Here is a 19,774-nt window from a genome sequence, read left to right as displayed (position 1 = left end):
ATTGGTCACAAATTAGCTAGTGCACTAACTCCTGCTTAAAACAAAGTCAACAAGCTAGCTAGTACGCTCTGCTGCATGTCATGCCTACAACACCATTTAACTGTAACATATTGACAATATAGCTTAGAATTTTAATATAAACTTGAAACTTTATTTTCAGTTTGATACCCATTTTACTGTTTTCACTTACAATTGTATGTTTTTTAAAGTACCTTGTACAAGCTGCTTGCATAAAGCTATTTATTTATTTATTGGTTTAAACTTCAAACCATTGATTGTCCCAATACCAGAAATTCTAAAGTCAGCACATTGCAAGTAACTTCTGTAAATATCTCTAACTGTACACAAACTGGGCCGATCAAAAAACATATAGTAAAACTGAAATTATATTTCTTCAGAAAGCGTACTGTCTCTTTAAAGATCCAGTGTATAATCTTGCTTGACATGGAGTGCAAGTTGCTAATTGCTGGTGTGCTCCATTTTAAGTGTTGCCAGGGCCTTGCAGAGATGCATTAGTGAGCCGTGAAGTAGCAGGTGTCGAGACACTTGTCTGGGCTTGTCTTGCTTCATTTCCAGGTCTGCCGAGGGAGTGCATTTGCCCTTTGTAGCTGTTCAAGGTCTCAGGATGTACCAAGCAAAGAGTAATTGTACATAACTGATAATGGTTGCATGTAATTTCATCAGTCCCTGTTTCCATCCCCCCCCCCTCCACCCCCCCCCCCACCCCCAGTACATTTTTTCCCTCCATCATTATTATTAATTAATAAATACCACGTATCATCCATTTAAGGCATTGATTTACTAATAATGAAGAAAACATGGAAACACAACAATAAGCCTTCTGAAGGTTCTGTAATGTGTGGGCCATATTTTCCTGGCATGGTATGGATGAATTCATTACCAGGCAACATTGAGATCAGCTGTTACTCAGTGGTACTGAATGATCATCTTCACCGTATGTCACATGTAAATATGACTAATATACAGGAAGTAGTGTCTTTCAAAATTTCATTGCATCCATTAACTGAGTAGTCATCCAGTCAGTCCAGTGGTTGGAGGCAAATTACAATGATGGTATCTGTACATCATCTCCATCACCAGATCTGAACCCAAACAAGCATTTATGGGATATTCTGGAATGGTGCCTGAGGTAATGATGCCTTTCCACATCCGTCCCGTCCAAGTGGGAGTTGATTGACGTTCTCATTGAATTCTGGTGTTCCTCCCTTAGAATTCCAGATGCACATAGACTCTATGCCAAGGCACATACGAGCCACACTGACTGCACATGGTGGTCATCTCTGTAAATTCAGCTTGAGCGGAACAAGTACTACTGGCTTTGATATGGCACAATGACATCTGATTGCTATGCCCAAATCTGGAGCATGAGAATTCAGCTCATGGAATTTGCAATAATAAAACCGAGCTTACCAGACTCTCTGTTATTTAAGTTAAGTTATGTTGTTATTTCCTGTTCCAATTAGTTGCCCACTTCACTTTCTTAACTGTGGAACATGGGCCAAATTAAATTATATTTGTTTTGCGTATTTACTGTTGAGGTATGAAATCATCAATGAAAGCCAAACAATAAGTTTGTTCAAAATTGTTAATCACAAGAGAAACATTCTGGCTTATCTACCAAATGACAATGGAAACATTTTATCAAAATAGTAGGAGAATGCCATAGTTCTGGCTGGATTTTTTATTAGTTGCTGAGAGTTCTCTGTTTGACATAGGCTAACTGGCCTCTTGTGTTGAACTAAAACTTTTGACAAGTTTTTTTTTAAAGCCATTAGTCCATGCCAGTGTGTGACTATGTTTTCAAATAAATTAACAGTATTTTCAAATATGAAAAATACAGTTGTTAGCCTATCCAGTATGCTATAAAATTTGCTTTGTGCCCAACAAGGTTGCCTCACTGCATGCTTTGGAAAGGGATGCAAATGGAAGACAGGGTTTTCTCTTCCACAAAGAGTAATTCCTTCCCTCGTTCTGTGAATGCTTTCACTGAGCAGTTTGTTTTTCTGCGTCTGTTCACCACTATTTGTGTTTGGGGAAGGATGAGCACCAAATTTAGCCTCAGGAGGTAAGGGTGTGCTGTTGCCTGGATGAGACAAGATCCAAAAATATACCTCTCTCCTTCCCAGTGTGCTCTCAGCTGCTTAGCTGTCCTCAAGCCACTCAGCTGTTAATTATCTGGAGCCATTATGTGCATTTGATAAATTAATACTAGCTTATGAATACATATTACCATTACCTTTTTCCCACCTCAAATGTAATTAGTATTTCTTTAAAAAAAGCATATTTATAGCTCATTTGAGAGATGCTGCCCCAACGACAAGATTTAGCTAGTTAGGTGGTGGCAGTATGTGTTTTAAAATAGAGTAAGAAGTATTTTGGAACAAATTATGTTGTTAGCTTGGTTGACAAAAATAAATTTAAATTTTTTTTTTTAATTTTTAAATTTAAATATAGCTGTACAGCTATAAAGCTTTAAATACAGCAATGCAGGGCCCAAAAAATGCCCTAAATTGCTATTTAAAAAAAAAAAGCATTATCAATATTTTACTATTTTTTATTCATGTGGAAAGTTTAATAGTTTCTTTATATAATATAATAACTTCATTACATAGTTGGAAATATTAAGTATGATATTTTAAATATTTTTCACAACTCTTGTTTGAGGTCTATAGTATCAGCGTGTTTTCAATGGGCCAGTACTGTAGGGTTGCAGTCTTTGTGTGCCTGTCAGTGTAAATACCAAGTTATATCATATTACATCAAACCACTTCTGTTTTATAAGCATTTTTTCAAAAACGTGGCTCCCACTGAAAGTTAATTGGCTGTGGCCATGTTTTTTTTTTGTTTTGTTTTTTTCAACAATCTTACCAATCTTACCTATTTGAGTTTGGGTCAATCCCTGTCGATTTTGTAGCCATTTGTGTCCAAAACTAGCAGAATAAAAAGTTAAAAATTTAACTTGGAGCGTGGTGCACTGGGCATGACTCGTGATTGCTGGTATTTTTGGGATCTGAGGTGAGGATCGCGCTGTAAAAAACGTGTGGTGTTCCTGGAAACAGGGCGGGGATACAATGAATGTACTATCAGTGGGTGTGGTGCAGCTGCATTTATTAATAGCCAATCAAATTACCTCTTTTCATTCCCTTTAAAAGCGTGCACAGGGCATGCTGCCAATTTCTGTCGTCTACCGCTGCAATGGAAGACAAGGATAATGATAGACTAATCAGATTTTTCTCACTAGGTGGGTGGTACACGGTTGGGCTGTCACCTTTCTGCAAAAAATTCAGTTCGAACGAATCTCATAAATAAGAGAAATTCATTTGAATTTGTTCTAATTTTCTTCCTTCAGAATGATAACATAGCCGAAACGTTTATTATGGGTCAGTTTGAATTTCTCTTTAAACCTGTAGCTAAATATCTTCAATGCGCTATAACTAAGAAAAAAATGACAACGGTAACGATAAGTTTTATTAAACAAAATAAAATAAAATGTGTGACTCAGTGTTGCTCAAATGAAACAAAGAGAAATTATAACACATTTCCATCGTTAATTTACAACAATGGCATGGCTTAACTGAGCTGAGTGGGATTGGATGAGATGTGGTTGTGTCATGTTTTAAATATACTTATTTTGATTATTTATCTCCTGGTTCCAAATCAGCATAGGTTTCACGAGGTATTAATTATGATAGACATTGCTATGTAACAAACCAGCAAGTCTTTCCCCATGCACCATGGCTGTCACTTGCACATACTGTATACTGTATAATGCAAATAGAACATATATACAGAAGGGTATAGAACAGGTAAAACCAGGTTTCCACCTCACACATGATTAGTTACTGGCCAACAAATGATGTAAAGCCTACAGAAAATCTAAATTTGCTGAAAGGGGTTTGTTTTCTCTTCCCCATTGACCTGACTACAGAGACAAAATAAGTGTATTTAAAACATGACAAAACCACAGCTGATCCAGTCCCGCATATGTACTGTTTTTGGCAATAACAAATAAAAAACATGACATTCCTAATCATTTGCTGGTTTTAACATCCATGTACAGTATGCTTTTTAGAACCAACAGCCTTTTGTCTCAAATATTTCTCATATTAACGATTTATGCAATTATTCTTTGTTACCTCTGTTATAACTGTCCCACACATACTTTGCAATTGTAACATTGGATGATGTTAACATGTTTAAATGGTACACAAGCTGTTTATGATCACCTCAAACTTAATGTTATTTATTGTGGCAGACGTGTACGCTCATAGCTTTTGATTGCATTACTTCTAAGTAATTCAGTAAAAAATTTTACAATTCAGCCGGTTCCTCCATATATATCTTGTTGACCGCGAATGGTAATGACATTCTGTGACCATCAATAATTTGTAAAGTATACATGACAAAAATGTTTTTTTTTTTTTTCTTTGCACAAATATTGTTATTTTAAATAGAAAAATACTGGGCAAGGCAATGTATGTTTAAGCTGATTTTAATATTTCTGCCAGTATGGTTTGTTGGCTCAATTATGTTGATATGAACTAATTTGTCATGATTATGACTTCATTTTCACTCAAATGCTAATTAATTCTACATTTTTGTTTTATTGATTTTATGCTATTATATTACATGTTACATTTATTATCCCAGAAAGAGATTGTTGCAAAATATTGCATTAATCATCAAAGTCTGTTTATAAAGGCAGTCTATCCATAGTGTCAGTGCTGTTGCTATCATTTTAACTACAGTCATTTAAAATTAAAAGATTGTTCAAGTTGCATTTATTGTCAGTCTTCTCATTACAGACGCATGCAAGAAAAAGAACAAAATGCAGGATCTCACTGCAATAAAATAACAGCCATTAACAATTGAATATAGAAAGAAATACAGGGATTAAAATGCTTCTGGGATTTATAACAAAGTCAAATTGAATGGCAAATGATCCATGAAAACCAATGATTGCATTTTCAATAGACTCTGAAACATGCGCACATCGCATGCAAAGTTAGCAACCTGCTGGACGATGCCCTGCTCCTTATGCCTTAGACCTGGTCTGGGCAGGCGGGTGGCAAACAGCGCAAATGACAGACTGGACTGACCCTAAAATTCAGATGTGCTGCCAAAATTGCACTGCGCTATGCGATATTGACTGACACACCCCCAGCAGCTCCCCTCCCACTTTGGCGCCTAGCGAGTCACAAAATTACCAAACCACTCAGTCGTGACAAAATATATTGCGAAACACAATTTTGCCAGTGCGACAGCTGGCAGCACACTATGTGCCAGCTAGAAAATACAGCTCTTTGACTCATAGTTAAAAACAAGTTTTTTTTTGTTTTTTTTTTTTGCTTTAAAAGAAAATTAACTGTATTTACATTACTATAATTAACAATCCAAAATAAACTTTTCTTAACTGTCAAATGATGTGTGGCAGTTTCATGGTTTTTAAATTTTGAATGTACTTGTACAAGGGCAGGTAAAGATTTAAAAAGAATCTGCCAGGAATTGAACTTGACCTTTCCTGCCACAAGCAAACATTCTTGTCATGTTATGTGCGACAGGAAGCAGGTGATGACTCCTGTATTGTGTTGTTTAGGTGTATTGCTGTGTTTGTTGAAGAGTGGCGACTATTTCTGTTTCATGGCCAACCCTGTCCGTTTTTTTCTGTGCCCTCAGTTGGTGTCCCAGGCGGTGCTGTTCATGTGCATGAACACAGCAGGCATGTTCATCAGCTACCTGTCAGATAGGGCCCAACGGCAGGCCTTCCTGGAGACCAGGAGGTGCATTGAGGCCAGGCTCCGGCTAGAGACGGAGAACCAGAGACAGGTGAGTGCCGCATTGCGTTGTTGCAACAACCAATAGAAATACATTCTCCTCGCTCATGAATATTCATACAGAGCTGCCATCACCTGAGTTCTCTGGGTGGTGACAGAAAATATTTGGCTCGGCCAGGGAGGAATGCAGAGTGCTGGTTCTCACAAGTGACTATTTTCATCTGCCTGAACTGACGGAGTACAATCGTGATCTATAAAATATTCATAGTGAAAGTGGAAGTTCCTGTAGATGTGTCCTTGTGTGTTCCTTGAAAGCTTATCAGAGCAGGGTCAAATCAAGATTTTCTGTTGATTGTCCTTGTGCGACAAGTTTTTCCCCTACAATGGCTTTTGATGGTGCTTTTATAATGTATGGCACTAAGAAGTGGTGCTCAGGGTTTTTTATATACGCTATTCACACTTGATGTATTTGTTATTGAACATTCAGTGTGAGACCGATGGTCACCATTTGCAGCTGTGAATGCCTATTGCCAATCAATAGCTGCTCAGCCTATTGTGTTTTTAAGTTTCTACATGGACCTGAAAGACAATCTTGCTGCTGTGAAGGTAGAGATGCATATCTGTGTTTGCTCGGTGGAGTGTATCCGTTCTGTGTCAGTGAGAGACACCGGTGGAAAGCTTTTAAGGCTGAGTATTTCCTGAATGTAGCTACACTTGATAAAATGCAGAAGTGGGGGTGTGTGCAGTGTGTGTGTGTGTGTGTGTGTGTGTGTGTGTGGGGAGTATTTTAATGGAGTGGTGCTCACTCAACCCCCGGAAGGCACTGAAAATAACATGGGCGAATGATCTCTCCCTCCTTATCAGATGCAAGACCGAGGAAAGCAAACAGTGTAACATCCCTGCAGCGCAAGACATTAGACTCTGTCCAGTCATTGCCCTTTCCCACGATTGGTCCAGAAAAATCTCTGATGAACCATGTGAAGCTCAGAGGCAGAGCAAGCGCAAGGGAGACTGATGTAGCTTTAAAACAAATTTGATCTGCCAGTCTTCACTTCTACAAAATTCTTTTGGCTACACGTGCCCTTTCCCGAATGAAACCTCATTGCCTGATGCTTGGTTGGTTGTTGATTAAACCAAGTTTAAGGCATTGAAAGGTTGGGAGTTCAAACGACTGGAGGAAAATGACTGGAGGAAAGCGCAAACAAGGACGCAGGTGCAGCCCAAGCTCGTTTATGGGATTGCATTACGGTAATGGCATTAGTAGCTCTCGCTTGTGGATTATGTAATGGATACTCCCCACTTGCCAACACTGTTTATTTCATGTTCAGCGTAGCACCAATGGTAAAGCAGCAGCAGAACTCCCTTCATCTGTTTAGGATAGTGGGTGGTACTGGTCTGTCAGCACTGTGAAGGAATTGTGCTTCATGGCAGCTATGCTGCATATTCCCAAAGATTGTGATTTGTTCCCCTGATCAGACCCTGTGACTGTTAATGGCAGATATATCAGTTGCAGGCATTAGGTATTGAACCTGTTCAGATGACATTCACATTGATGTCTGTGCTTTATTGTGCCTTATTCACAAATTGTAGGCTGGAGGGTTCAAACCCCTGCTTAGAATATATTCTTCTTGAGGTCTGTGCTTGAAGACAATGACTCAGCCAGATTTGATGTCCTGGAATAATGAGCCCAGTGACATCATGGTGAAGAGTCAGAGTGCTGAAATTCAATTTAACCTGCATGCAGCGACCTCATTTCAACACTGAGTTAGTTGATTGCTCGTTCTCAAGGGGCACATCCGCTTTCAGACAATCGGTCAATTTCCTGGGTCATAACCTTGACCATCAAAGCTATGAGAGATATCATCAAGTGAAAGCCCTTGAGTAGGGAATTACAATCCCAATGCCATGCTAATACGGCAGGGCAGAAGCATGCAAAGAAATAGTGATACTATATTTCAACATTTGTGTCCAAATAAAAATTTGTCCTCTGAAGATCTGTCAGTATAAGGTGTGTTTGGTGCACCACCATTATGCTCACTGCATCCCACAATTTTCTTTGCCCAAATCTGGCATGTCCAATAACAACTGAAAGCCGGTTTGTTCCCTGTCAATTCTTGAGGGCAAGGACTTTCACCGTTGGTCTCTAAAACCGACTACATATTGTTCTTCCTGTACTAAAGCTAGAGCTGAGATGACAGGTGCCTGATTAACCAGAAGAGTTTTTTGAGACTTTTGAGTCATGAGGTAAAGAATACCCTGCTGTTAAAATGTTTCCTTTTGTAAGCAACAAAGGCCATTGGGCATTCTGCTTGACTCCCAGTCAAGGTTGGCACTGGCACAGTCTGAATTCGAGCTAGATTAAACTAAGTTTTTCAGACAAGTCAAGTCAGATTTTATTTTATTATTATTTATATAGCACATTTCATACACATTGAATCTCTCTTACCATGCATACATACATACATACATGTACATACACACACACACACACACAAACACGTGCATACATATGTGAAGAAAACCCTCACGTACCACCCCCATCAGCTGATACAAATGCAAATATCCAAGCACAGACACACACGAGTACTAAGCAAAGCCCACAGAGCTTTCAGTCTGTTTTTAAATTAAGTTAGAGTTCGGCCACATCTCAGGTCCTCTGGCAAACCATTCAAACAACTGGGAGCATAATGCCTAAAATAAATTAATTTAAATATAATTTTAAAATAATTTAATTCCATATTTGAACATGTTTTAGGTTGCGCTTTCACTAGTAGTGGGTCCACAATTCAATTTTCTGTCCCTTGTCAGATTATCTTTGCAATTTTGGGAACACAAAAAGGTTTTCATTTTTATGGCTGGATATTGAGGAGACAGACAGAATTAGTACGACGGTGTTAAAGTCCTCAGTCAATTAGAATCTTAATTCTGAGATTTTCGACTCACGCCACGAGGGTACGTGAGGGCCGATGCATTATTATACCACTCAGGAACTCTCAAAAGGGGAAGCCAGAAAAGGCTTTAGTTTGTTCTCTCTCTCTTTCTCGCTCCCTCTATCACACACACTCTCAGTCTCTCACTTTGGTGCTCTCCATGGGGTAGAGCTCTTATGAAACACTTCAACGCTGTTTCACGCAGGGTGGGATTATTGAGAGGCGAGTGGAGACAACGTTGTGATGCCATTACTGTAACAGTCCTGGCAAATACCCGGCCTTTTCAGGGCCTTCAAGCACCAGCCTGAGTATTTTTTTCTTGAACCATTTCTTATTTCTAAAGATTTTTTACCAAGATTAAATAAACTGTTAACTTCCCAATTCACAGACAGATGGATTAACAAATAGGGTTGGAGTGAACATAAAAGAAGACATAATTATTAGGAATATTATATTATTTTAATTATAAATGTATTTATTTCGCTGGTTAAATATGTTGATCAGCTACTAAAGTGATTTGGGGTATTTTTTGATGTGGTTTTGATCTTTGTCAGAAGAGATCTATTGAGCTATCATTTCAGCTGTTGTGAAATTCAATTTAAGTTTTATTTGCTGTGTATGTATAAATGCAGTGTGGCATAGAAATTCAGGAATAGATTCTATACAGCTATTTGTGGAAATAATAATCTTATTTTAAAATGGATGCAATGTGAATGCTATGTACAGTATAAGCTGTGTAAGTCGTGCTGGATAAGAGCATCTGCTAAATGCCAGTAATGTAATGAAATGCTATTGTGCAAATGAGTACAAAAGTAATGTCGCCTTACATTGGTTATCTAAGGCAAAAATAAAGCGCCTTGTGGTTAGCTGGGAAAAGGCCCTCAGACTTTTAAAGGAAGAATTCCCCTAAAACAAAAAGAAGTATGTTTACTATCTGAGGATAATATAAACACCCAGGACATGATAGGTGTTGTACCCTGCTTGACAAGATAGCACTCCTTCAACTTAAAAATGACCCAAGGTGATGCATGTTGGAAAAGACTGCTCCTGTTAAACACACGGAGTATGTACATCTGTATTCATGCTTAGGCCTTGTCATTACATTATCTTTACAATTTCAAAAGCAATTGTGTATACCTGTATGAGCACTGTTTTTTCTCCCTCCAGAAATTTGCAGTGTTGATAAAAAAATCCCAACTTTATATATAATGCCTATAAAAAGTTATACATTCTTGAACCCTGTGTCACGATTCATCCTCTGCATTTGACCCATCCTGCTTACTTCGAAGCAGTGGGCAGCCACAGGGCAATGGTGGGAGAATACCTAACCTGACATGCATGCCTTTCAGTGTGGGAGGACACTGGAGTACCCGGAAGAAAGCCATGCAAACACAGAGAGAATACGCACAGAGGACCCAGGTGGCTGGGTCTTGAACCCGGAACCTCCTTATTGCGAAGCAACAGTGCAAACAAACCACGTCAATGTGCCGCCCTTATTTAAAATTTGACAACATACAGAATTAACAAAGTGTGGACAATTTTCCCTTTATGACAGTGTTTCCAGAGAGGAATGCAATGTATGGATTACAGTATAAAACTTATATTGTGGCAATATCACAAGGGCAAAGAGTGGTCCCACACTAACTTTCAGCTGCACTCCAAGTCTCCATTTAGCATGCAGCTTCAGTCCACACTGGGTTCAACAGGAATCTCTTCTCTCTCCCACCAACCCCCCCTTTCTCCCTTGCCCCTTTCCAGGAAAGGCTGGTACTATCTGTTTTACCTCGGTTTGTGGTGTTGGAGATGATTAATGACATGACAAATGTGGAAGACGAGCACCTCCAGCACCAGTTCCATAAGATCTACATTCACCGCTATGAGAATGTCAGGTAAGGTCACTGCGGGGGGGTTGTGGTTGGCGAGCTCTCATCACTGACATTGTCACTTATGGGATGCACTATGGGGACTTCAGACCTCCAGTTCTACAATTAAACAATAATGGATGTTGCAGGATTACTGGGAAGCTGCAGGCTATCAGCCAATAGTTAATTAAAAACATTTTTTGTTAAAAATCCAAACTCATTATGCCTTATCTAGGATATTTAATAATTAAAACAATGGAGATGTCTGGTACAAATGGCCTAAATTAAGTTGTAACTAACAAAAAAATGCTAATTTCTTTTGTTGTGTAACTGCAGTGACAGGGTTATTTTTTCTCAAAACACATCAGATTTTTCTCAGATAATAACACAGACTTTTTCCCTAAGGCCTTTGTTTTTTTTTTTAAGTACTTATTTTTAATCCTGAGCCAACATTAAGGGAACATGTTGCATGACACTTTGTCCTTGGATTATGTCACAGAATATAGTAGTAGCTAGTTCCTACGAAATTCATTTTACTCTGCTTCTGTACCCAGTGCAAAGTGCAAAATATTGGCTAGGAAGTTAGATGATTGGTCTGCCAGTTGTCAAGGGGAATAGATCAAATAGGAGTGTGAGAAATAAGGCCAATAAGCTTTCAAGAGTGATTGTTTGAAAGAGCAGGTATATTATTGTAATTGCTCAGCATACAAAATGTCATTTTTTGTATGTATTTAGCAGCCCATTTAAAATGCTGAGAAGAGATGGACAAATACATAATTACATATCATTAACAGATTATGCATTACATGAATATTTAATATTTTGAATGTTCTGAAAACTCTTCATAGAAATTGGGTGCTTTATTGCATACCAAAAGCATTTAAATAGCAGTGATTCCACCCTAGATTCTTGTCACTACACAAAGGTTATTCCTGCATCCAATATGCCTAAAAGCAGGTTCCAGTGTATTTTTCTTTGATATGTTTAATTTTGTGACATATATTGATAGCTAACAAACTCAAAGTCCACCTCAAGTAAATGGTGCTACTGTAGCTACTTAAAGTGAAACCACATTTCACAACCTTAGAATAAATTGGGTAGCTGTAGTGCAGTAAAAAAGAGCTACAACAACATTTTCTTCTTATACCTCCCTCATCTTATTTATATCGATGAGGGGTTTTAGACAGAAATGTTCTTGTAGACCTTTTATGATGAGAGAGCGTTTTTGGTAGTCTCACACCTCACCATCTGTCTCGTAAATGCCCTATTCCTTCTTCTAGAAGAACATGCTTCTAACAGATTATTCTTCTCTCATGTGCTGCCATAATTTGATATTCACATCCTCTTCTTTGATATTTTGTTGAAAAGCGTTTGATCAGTCAACTGTCTGCCAATATATTTATCAAGTTTTTACTTGTTTCAATGGGAAAATATGTATATTTTGAGTTTTTTTTCCCCCCTGTGTAAACCCTGACTTGGCAGCAACCAGTTACTCCTACTGAATTTAAAACTGGTTATGGCCAAGCATGACTGTATTGCAGCAACTGCATTGCAGATGCTGATCTGTTACTGTAGAGTGATTTTCATTCCACACATGTCTGTTGGTGTCAACTTGGATAATGCAAATTCATTTTTATATTTAAATTGTTTTTTTTATGTCTGCACTGTAGCTGTGCTGGTTTAGCGGAATGGAATATTAATGTTGAATTTCCATATTTTATTCAGCATTCTTTTTGCAGACGTGAAGGGTTTCACCAACCTCTCCACTACCCTGTCTGCACAAGAACTGGTCAGAATGCTCAACGAGTTGTTTGCCCGCTTCGATCGCCTTGCACATGTAAGTTGACCCGGAATGGTGCTTTACTGAAACCCTTCCCATTTTCGATTTATTTCTGTAATGGGAGGACAGTGGTCCTTTTATGGATCCGTGTAATTTCACATGAGGACTGGAATCCCACATGAAATTATGCACTGTTAGGAAAAGGTTTAATAGCATTTGGTCAGTAAAATAAACTACACTTCAAAAACTGTATGTCCCGGTGGGGTAAGAACATTTCACTTGATAAGATTTGTTAAAACAAAGAAGCTTTTTAATGGTATTACATTATGCAAAATAATATTGATTGCTAAAAAATTTATATCAACACTAAAAAACAAGTTGACTGATTTGTTAATAAATACCCAACTGCCAAACTTTAAATCGATTTTATTATCACATAAATTGTAAAGGCTGAGCTGAACGTGACGCACTGCTTCTTTTTATCTAGGAATACCTTTAGGATTGAAATATGAACCTGAAAACCAAATGATTTTGAAAGCTAATATGATTTTCATAGTTTTGATGTTTCAAATATGGAGTGAACTGTTCCAAATTTTAATGTAGGTTTACTCCAAAAGCAAAAGTCTAAATTAATTCCCTGCTGGTATTTCATAATGACCTCCATTTTCCATTCGCATAAATGTTTAATTGTCCAGTACACAAGAAGCCAAGCCTTCCTTTTACTAATTGGCTAATGGACGGTGCACAGTTAATTATAAAGCAGCAATGTTAACTCAGCCAGAATAATAATGATGCTGACAAATAGCCATGAATGCTTTAAAGTGCATTTTTGAATATAGTGTAGAGCGGAAAATTCAACTCATATTTCTCTGTTTTTAATTGAATGGAAGACATAAAAATGATTTTCCTTTTGAGATTTTAAAATATCGCAGCACATATGGGCACTAAATTAATCTGCTGCTAATCAGCCACTATATAAAAATAAATAGCTTGGGCATCTGTGACGTTAATCTTCGCCGTTGACAGTCCCCGAAATAGAGGGTTGTTTGAAAGGCACACCTGTTTGTGTTTCTACATCAAAGCTAATTTTTTTCTTTAATCTTTCTCGTGTAAAAGGCAGCACCGTTGATAGGCAGTCGGATGTGAACAGCACACCACTAATTTGTTGTTAATAACCAAGATGGCAATTAACACATATAGTTTAATATTGTTTATTTGCTTTGCCAAATAACTTTCCTAGGTTACCCTTCATAGGATATGCATTAGATGTAATGCCTGTAGTGTGTAATAATTTCAGTATGTTTCCCACCAGGGCTAGATTAGCATAGTTTGTGAACTACACTCCATTAAGTAAGCATACAAGCTTTTAGCTACTGATGAGACTACTTGAACACAATCCACTTACAAAGAGCAACCAAGGTTAAAGATTAGACAGCTACGACAATGCTAGCTCCACAATAGCCCAGTACAAAAAAACATGGAGCCTTCCACAGTTCTATTCATTGGGGTTGAAACAGTATGTGAATGGAATCTTATAAACAATGTGGTGTCAAGCACTTGGCATTGAAAGGATGACATCACACTGTAGTGGCGCAAGGCCAGGCTCTCTGTTTGCGAGACTGATCCAGGCACCCCTCCTCCACAGGAGAATCACTGCTTGAGAATTAAGATCCTGGGGGACTGCTACTACTGTGTGTCTGGTTTGCCTGAGCCTCGGCAGGACCACGCCCACTGCTGTGTTGAGATGGGACTGAGCATGATCAAAACCATCAGGTACTCGAGCCACCGTCGCGATGACAGTCTGCACATGTCACATATCTAGCAGAAACAGAAGAACATAATTACCACCACATTTTAAATTTTAATTTATTATTATTAATTGTTGTTATTGCAGTTACCGTATGCTTCTTTCAGTGTCAAACTCTATAAGCTCTATACACGTCTCTGCATTTCAAGGAGTTGTACCATATAGAGTTTGCATGCTGTGGTGCTTTCTCTCACTATATCCACTGCTGATAGCTTCCTCAAGACCAAAGCTACATTAGTGAACAGTATAGCTGTGAATGACACCTGTGTACACATTAACCACAGAGGGGGGTAGTGCATGCTGTGACGCCTCTGAACCAAGAGAAATTTAACAATTAGACAGGTTCATTGGACAAATGTGTGACTATTCATCAGTGGCTTAGCCACTAATCAATTAGTGCAATTCCCCATAGAAAGCCAGTGTGAAGGTGTGTGGATTATAACTGAAGGGCAGGCATTGCAGTGCAGTCAAAGACATGCACCATTTGAATGACTTGCATTGTGGGAAGTGATGCTGCAGCTGCTTTACCCACAGGTCATTGCTGGGTGGTTCCCACCTTTGATAATTTCAAATATATTATATAATTATTATTATTATTATTATTAGATATGCTCTTGGCCTGTTAAAGGAATACTGCCGTTAGTCCAGCAATGACAAAGGTTATGTGGCTAAACACACGTGTAACCTCCATGAATATACATTTTTGGCCTGTCTAGGTTAGAATGATGCACAAATGGCCCATTAGAGGTGAGAAAGGCCAATAGGAAAAGCCAGGACCATGCTGTCTAAGTGGCCATTTAGAGATTACATCCTATTTCTCTGACACCCCGAAGTGGACAATAGCAGAAAAGCGTGGTATTTTAAATCTTGACAGAAGCCATAAATGCTGTCGATCACGCCTGCGCTGAACTATTATCTATGGCAAAAATGTGCACATTTTCTCATTTGATAGCTTGACAGACGGAATTCTAAAAGCCCAGAGAATTACAAAAGACTTCAAACTCTTCTTTATGCAAAATATAATAGGGGATTTTATTGACAATATGTTAAATCAATCAAGAAATAGCAAAGTGGATTTTCATGTCACAAATACAGAGAGAATATGGAAAGCCCAGTAATGCTTTTGCTTATAGTAGCAGCATTAGCTAGATTGTTATTCAGTAGGTACTGTACTACTACTTTATGCTTTTATAAAGAAAAAAAAATTCTAATTTTAATACAACATAACATACACACACACACACACATGCACAGATTAGTATGCATGTGTGTATGTATTATCATCACATTTTGTAGATCTCAGTAGTCTCTGTATGTAAACAGCATGAGCTGAGGATGTGAAAAGGTTTAAGCCAGGTCTCAGTCCTTTTCTTATCTGCTGTTGGACCAGGTATGTGAGGTCTCGCACGAAGCATGACATTGACATGCGGATTGGGATCCATTCCGGCTCTGTGCTGTGCGGCGTGCTGGGGCTGCGAAAGTGGCAGTTCGACGTCTGGTCGTGGGATGTGGACATCGCTAATAAGCTGGAGTCGGGCGGAATTCCAGGGTGAGTGAGTGGGCAGCTTTGTGAAATAGGCCCTGTCCAAAACAGAGCCCTCTGGACTCACAGTCTATGGCCTCAGAGGTTTTAATTGCGTATTTCCAGGGATGGGTGAGTCCACGTCTTGACAGGGGCTTGAGGCATATACAAAGGGTGAAATAGGACAAGACTTATGACATCACCCAATATGTGACATGTTCCCGAGAGACGCAACCTTACTCAAATTTATATGACAACAGAGGAAAAGGTGAGTCATCCACCACCTGAACCAGGCTTGTGGAACTATAAATTGCCAGGGGGTGCACTGACAAGTGATTCTGAGGATTTTTTACAGAACAGCTTTAAAATAAGTGCAGCAAGTGAGAAAAAAGGAAATATGTTGTTTATCGTGGGTTCATGCGCTGTCATGAAATTACAGCATGAATAAGGCTGGGCATATTTGTCAGGGAAAATATTGGCTAATGAAGCTGTCATGGCAAAGTTATTTAAAAATCATGGAAAATTGAAAAAAGGGAAAAATCACCAATCAAGCATTTTAAAAACATTAATTTAATAAATTAATCAGTATCTCATGAGGTGCAGTATATTAGCCTAAATAAATTAACAAGCATGACTGTATTAATAGTAGCCTAACAAGAGCTTGAAGTTTCAGGAAAATTGGAGGCAGTTGACAATAGTAACAAATGGATTAAATTATGCATTAGCTGGTGCATGCATTTAATCAGTTTGGCCCACCACGGAAAGAAAGAGCATGTTCACAGTTCAGTCATGCCCCTCGCTTACCTTAAAAAAGAAAAAGAAAAATGGAAAGTACTTCCTACGTCATTAACCTGAACTGAATTTTGGGTAATTCCCTTCGTTTTGCGGTGAAGCCATTCATTTTGAATGAGAGGTGGCGGTGGCCCCCGCAAGGCATGTTGAGATTGCAGGCGGCGCTGCGAGGCCGGGGGTGGAGATGGCCAAAATTTAACTTTGACCCACACGCCGCGTCGCGGTAACAAATTAGATTTGATCTAATGATCCGTCAAGTAAATTGTCCCCATTTTTTTCTAATTTTAGTTCCACATTCAAAATAAATAAATAAATGGAAGACTCACTGGTAATTGCCGTGTCGGGTTACCCTTCTCTAAATGATCCTGCGCTGCCTAGAGACACCGACAAGAGGAATGGAGCGTGGAGGAAAGTCGCCGAAATTGTCGGCGTCTTGATATGTCGATAGGCATTACCGTGTAATTCAAATACAAAATGCAGTCTTACATTTTCATATTTTTAAAAAATTTTATTCAAACTGGATAACGACTACACGAAACACATTAAACCTGGTCAACATTTAACGAACACAACGGTCAAAAATAGGTGACCCACAAACAGCCGATTGTGGGGACGGGGCACGGCGCCAGGCGGCGTCGCCGCGTAGGCTAGTGTGGCTTTACTCACAGTCTGTCAAAAAACCACTCAGGAGCCCTCACAGAAAGCGGTTTTAGTGGAACATTACATTACATTACAGGCATTTAGCAGACGCTCTTATCCAGAGCGACTTACACAACTTTTTACATAGCATTTTACATTGTATCCATTTATACAGCTGGATATATACTGAAGCAATGCAGGTTAAGTACCTTGCTCAAGGGTACAACAGCAGTGTCCTTACCCGGGAATCGAACCTGCGACCTTTCGGAACAGCCTTAAGATGTGACGGAGTGGGGAATTAGGGAGACCAAACGCGACTTAGCAAGATGGGCTACTTTAAGTTAACCACCTGGGGCGGAATAACCACCAAGTCTTGTTAGAGACAAAAGGACAAAAGGGGACGAAAAGAAAACCAATACTCCTATGGGAGAGTATCCCAACGAAAAAGCTCCAATGCCCCGAGTGAAGAACTAAGGCTTAAGGAGTAATGAGTACCAAGACAAAAAGTCTGAAAAGAATGGTGAACATGAGAACTTTAAGAAAACAGCCTTCGCACAGAGGACTGTCAAAAGAACCACGAGAGAGTAGGAAAAATGAGTAAAGATAGTAGTGCTAACTTTGTAGCCCACAATCCAATAACCTCAAAATTCAGTTCCACAGTAACTCTTCGCGTAAGTCAAAGAACGCAGAAGAGGACCTGATCTCCTGAACAAGTAACTAAACATCTCACCAAAACAAACCAAGTTACCGGTTTCGTGTAACACAAGTTGACACTAAAACAAAGCTTAGCGGTTTGCTAGGGGGTTTAAATAGAATGACAACAGGTGCAAATCGTAAAAAGAAATTTGCACGCGTATAATTCAATCAAGGAAATGAAGAAAACTAAAAGGCCGTAATAACTGAGGAAAAGGCGCAGTAAAAAACCAATGGCGAATGACGCAGAATTGAAAAGAAATGGTGTTAACACCCAAAACCATGACATAAGCCCGCATGAACTTGACGCGAATGCGACTTTGAGCCCAAGAGCCCGCACTTCCAGAGAATGGGATTCAGGCATTATCAATAACAAACTGTGCTCGCAACCTGAAAGTTACAGGTTCAATTCCTAGGTAGGTAATCGTGCCCATTAGGTACAAGGTAACCTGAATTGCTTCACTATATATCCAGCTGTATAAATGGATACTATGTAAAAAGAAAATGGTCTCTTGTAGCCAGCCAGTAAAAAACAGCCTCTGAGCAGGAAACCCCATTGGGAATACATTGCTTGTGGCACGATCCACCTGTTGGAAAATAAAAAATAGAATTTCAGATTCAGGATTTACATTGCTTCAACTCATTATGCATATTTGTAATTAAATACCTACATTTTAATTAGGTATTTTTGAAATACTTGTATTTGATATTACATTTGTTATTCAAACTACATGAACAACAACAATAGGTTTTATGTGTTGATTACAATAGGGGTATGTCATTGTTGGGCCGCACTTTATTAAACAATTTTCATATGAATAAATGAGAGATCCATATAAAAGATTCACGCTCCCATTCAAGTCCCATTTAGAGGACCTACCTGGCTTCAATTCATTAAAATAAATGCATTTCAGGTTGTGAATTAGAAGACTTAAAACTAGTTTATGATTAGATTCACTTTTGTCACGAATAAATGAAAAAATCATGAAAAAATAAAAAATGCATGTGGTACTCAAGATTTTTCAAAATAGGATTCAACATTATGGAAAAGGCTGGACTAAATTAAAATGCATTCTGTGCAGTGATTACATAAGGTTCTCGATGTGTATTATGCCACACTTGATTAGACTATTTTAATATTAAAAATGAAGGGCCTGATTAAAGCTAATCAAGCTATTATCAGAATATTGACCCCATAGGAAATCCAAAGGATTTAATCAGTGCCTCATCATAATGGAGTTGTTAATCCATCTGAGTTAATAGCACATTGTTAAGAGTGCTTGGAAACAGTTTAGATGTTAGAGATGAGGCTGGGTCGATCTTTTAACTTAACAATGCAAATCTTTCGGCAATGCCCTTGAAATGACAACCGCCCAGCATGACAAGAAAATATCTCTTAATTTGCCGTAGTCTGCATTGTGTATGTCAGGGTTTGACTAAGATGTTCCTTCTGGTGACACTGGCTGGAAAAGCATTTAATTTTTTTCCCAGAAATGATGTCCTGCTTGAGAATGCAATGATGATTCAACCATTCCAATAACAACCATTACCTCTTTATCAATTATTGTCAGAACTGGTTTTAGCTCAGTCTATATGCATTATAGATGTCAGCTTAAATCATAAAAGCACACAAGTCTTTGCAAATGCATATTTACAAGGCAAAGGCTTGTGGTCTACTTGAAGTGAAAATGAACATAATGCATGTTGGCAGATAGTTAAAAATTTTGAAGGACCTGAAGTTGCTCTCTGTTTTCCAGTTCTGTCAAAGAGAATATATTCTGAGCTAAAATTCAGTGAATGTTGCTGGTTTTGTTAGTTTCCCTTCCAGTCTATGGTAAGAATTAGCAAATAGCGTACATGAAATAAATAAATAAATAAAATTGCAATTGGCACTGCAGTCATTTATGATTTGTTTCAAGTTAGCTAAATGTATAGTACATAAATGTATTTACCT

The 19,774-nt window shown here is 38.5% G+C and overlaps 1 protein-coding gene across 2 annotated transcripts in view; it reads left to right on the top strand.

The window, feature by feature from the left end:
• adcy8 (adenylate cyclase 8 (brain)) overlaps nt 1-19,774 on the top strand; it is a 64,530-nt gene that overhangs the window by 18,037 nt on the left and 26,719 nt on the right. For both annotated transcript variants that reach the window (XM_064346863.1, XM_064346864.1), the window contains exons 2-6: nt 5,698-5,847; nt 10,484-10,614; nt 12,313-12,424; nt 14,013-14,140; nt 15,565-15,723. In XM_064346863.1, the coding sequence (XP_064202933.1) occupies nt 5,698-5,847; nt 10,484-10,614; nt 12,313-12,424; nt 14,013-14,140; nt 15,565-15,723 (680 nt within the window). The remainder of the gene's footprint in view (nt 1-5,697; nt 5,848-10,483; nt 10,615-12,312; nt 12,425-14,012; nt 14,141-15,564; nt 15,724-19,774) is intronic.

The sequence above is a fragment of the Anguilla rostrata genome, chromosome 8, assembly GCF_018555375.3.
Source record: "Anguilla rostrata isolate EN2019 chromosome 8, ASM1855537v3, whole genome shotgun sequence".
In the NCBI taxonomy this organism is placed as follows: domain Eukaryota; kingdom Metazoa; phylum Chordata; class Actinopteri; order Anguilliformes; family Anguillidae; genus Anguilla; species Anguilla rostrata.
This window is presented reverse-complemented; position numbering and strand designations above follow the sequence as displayed.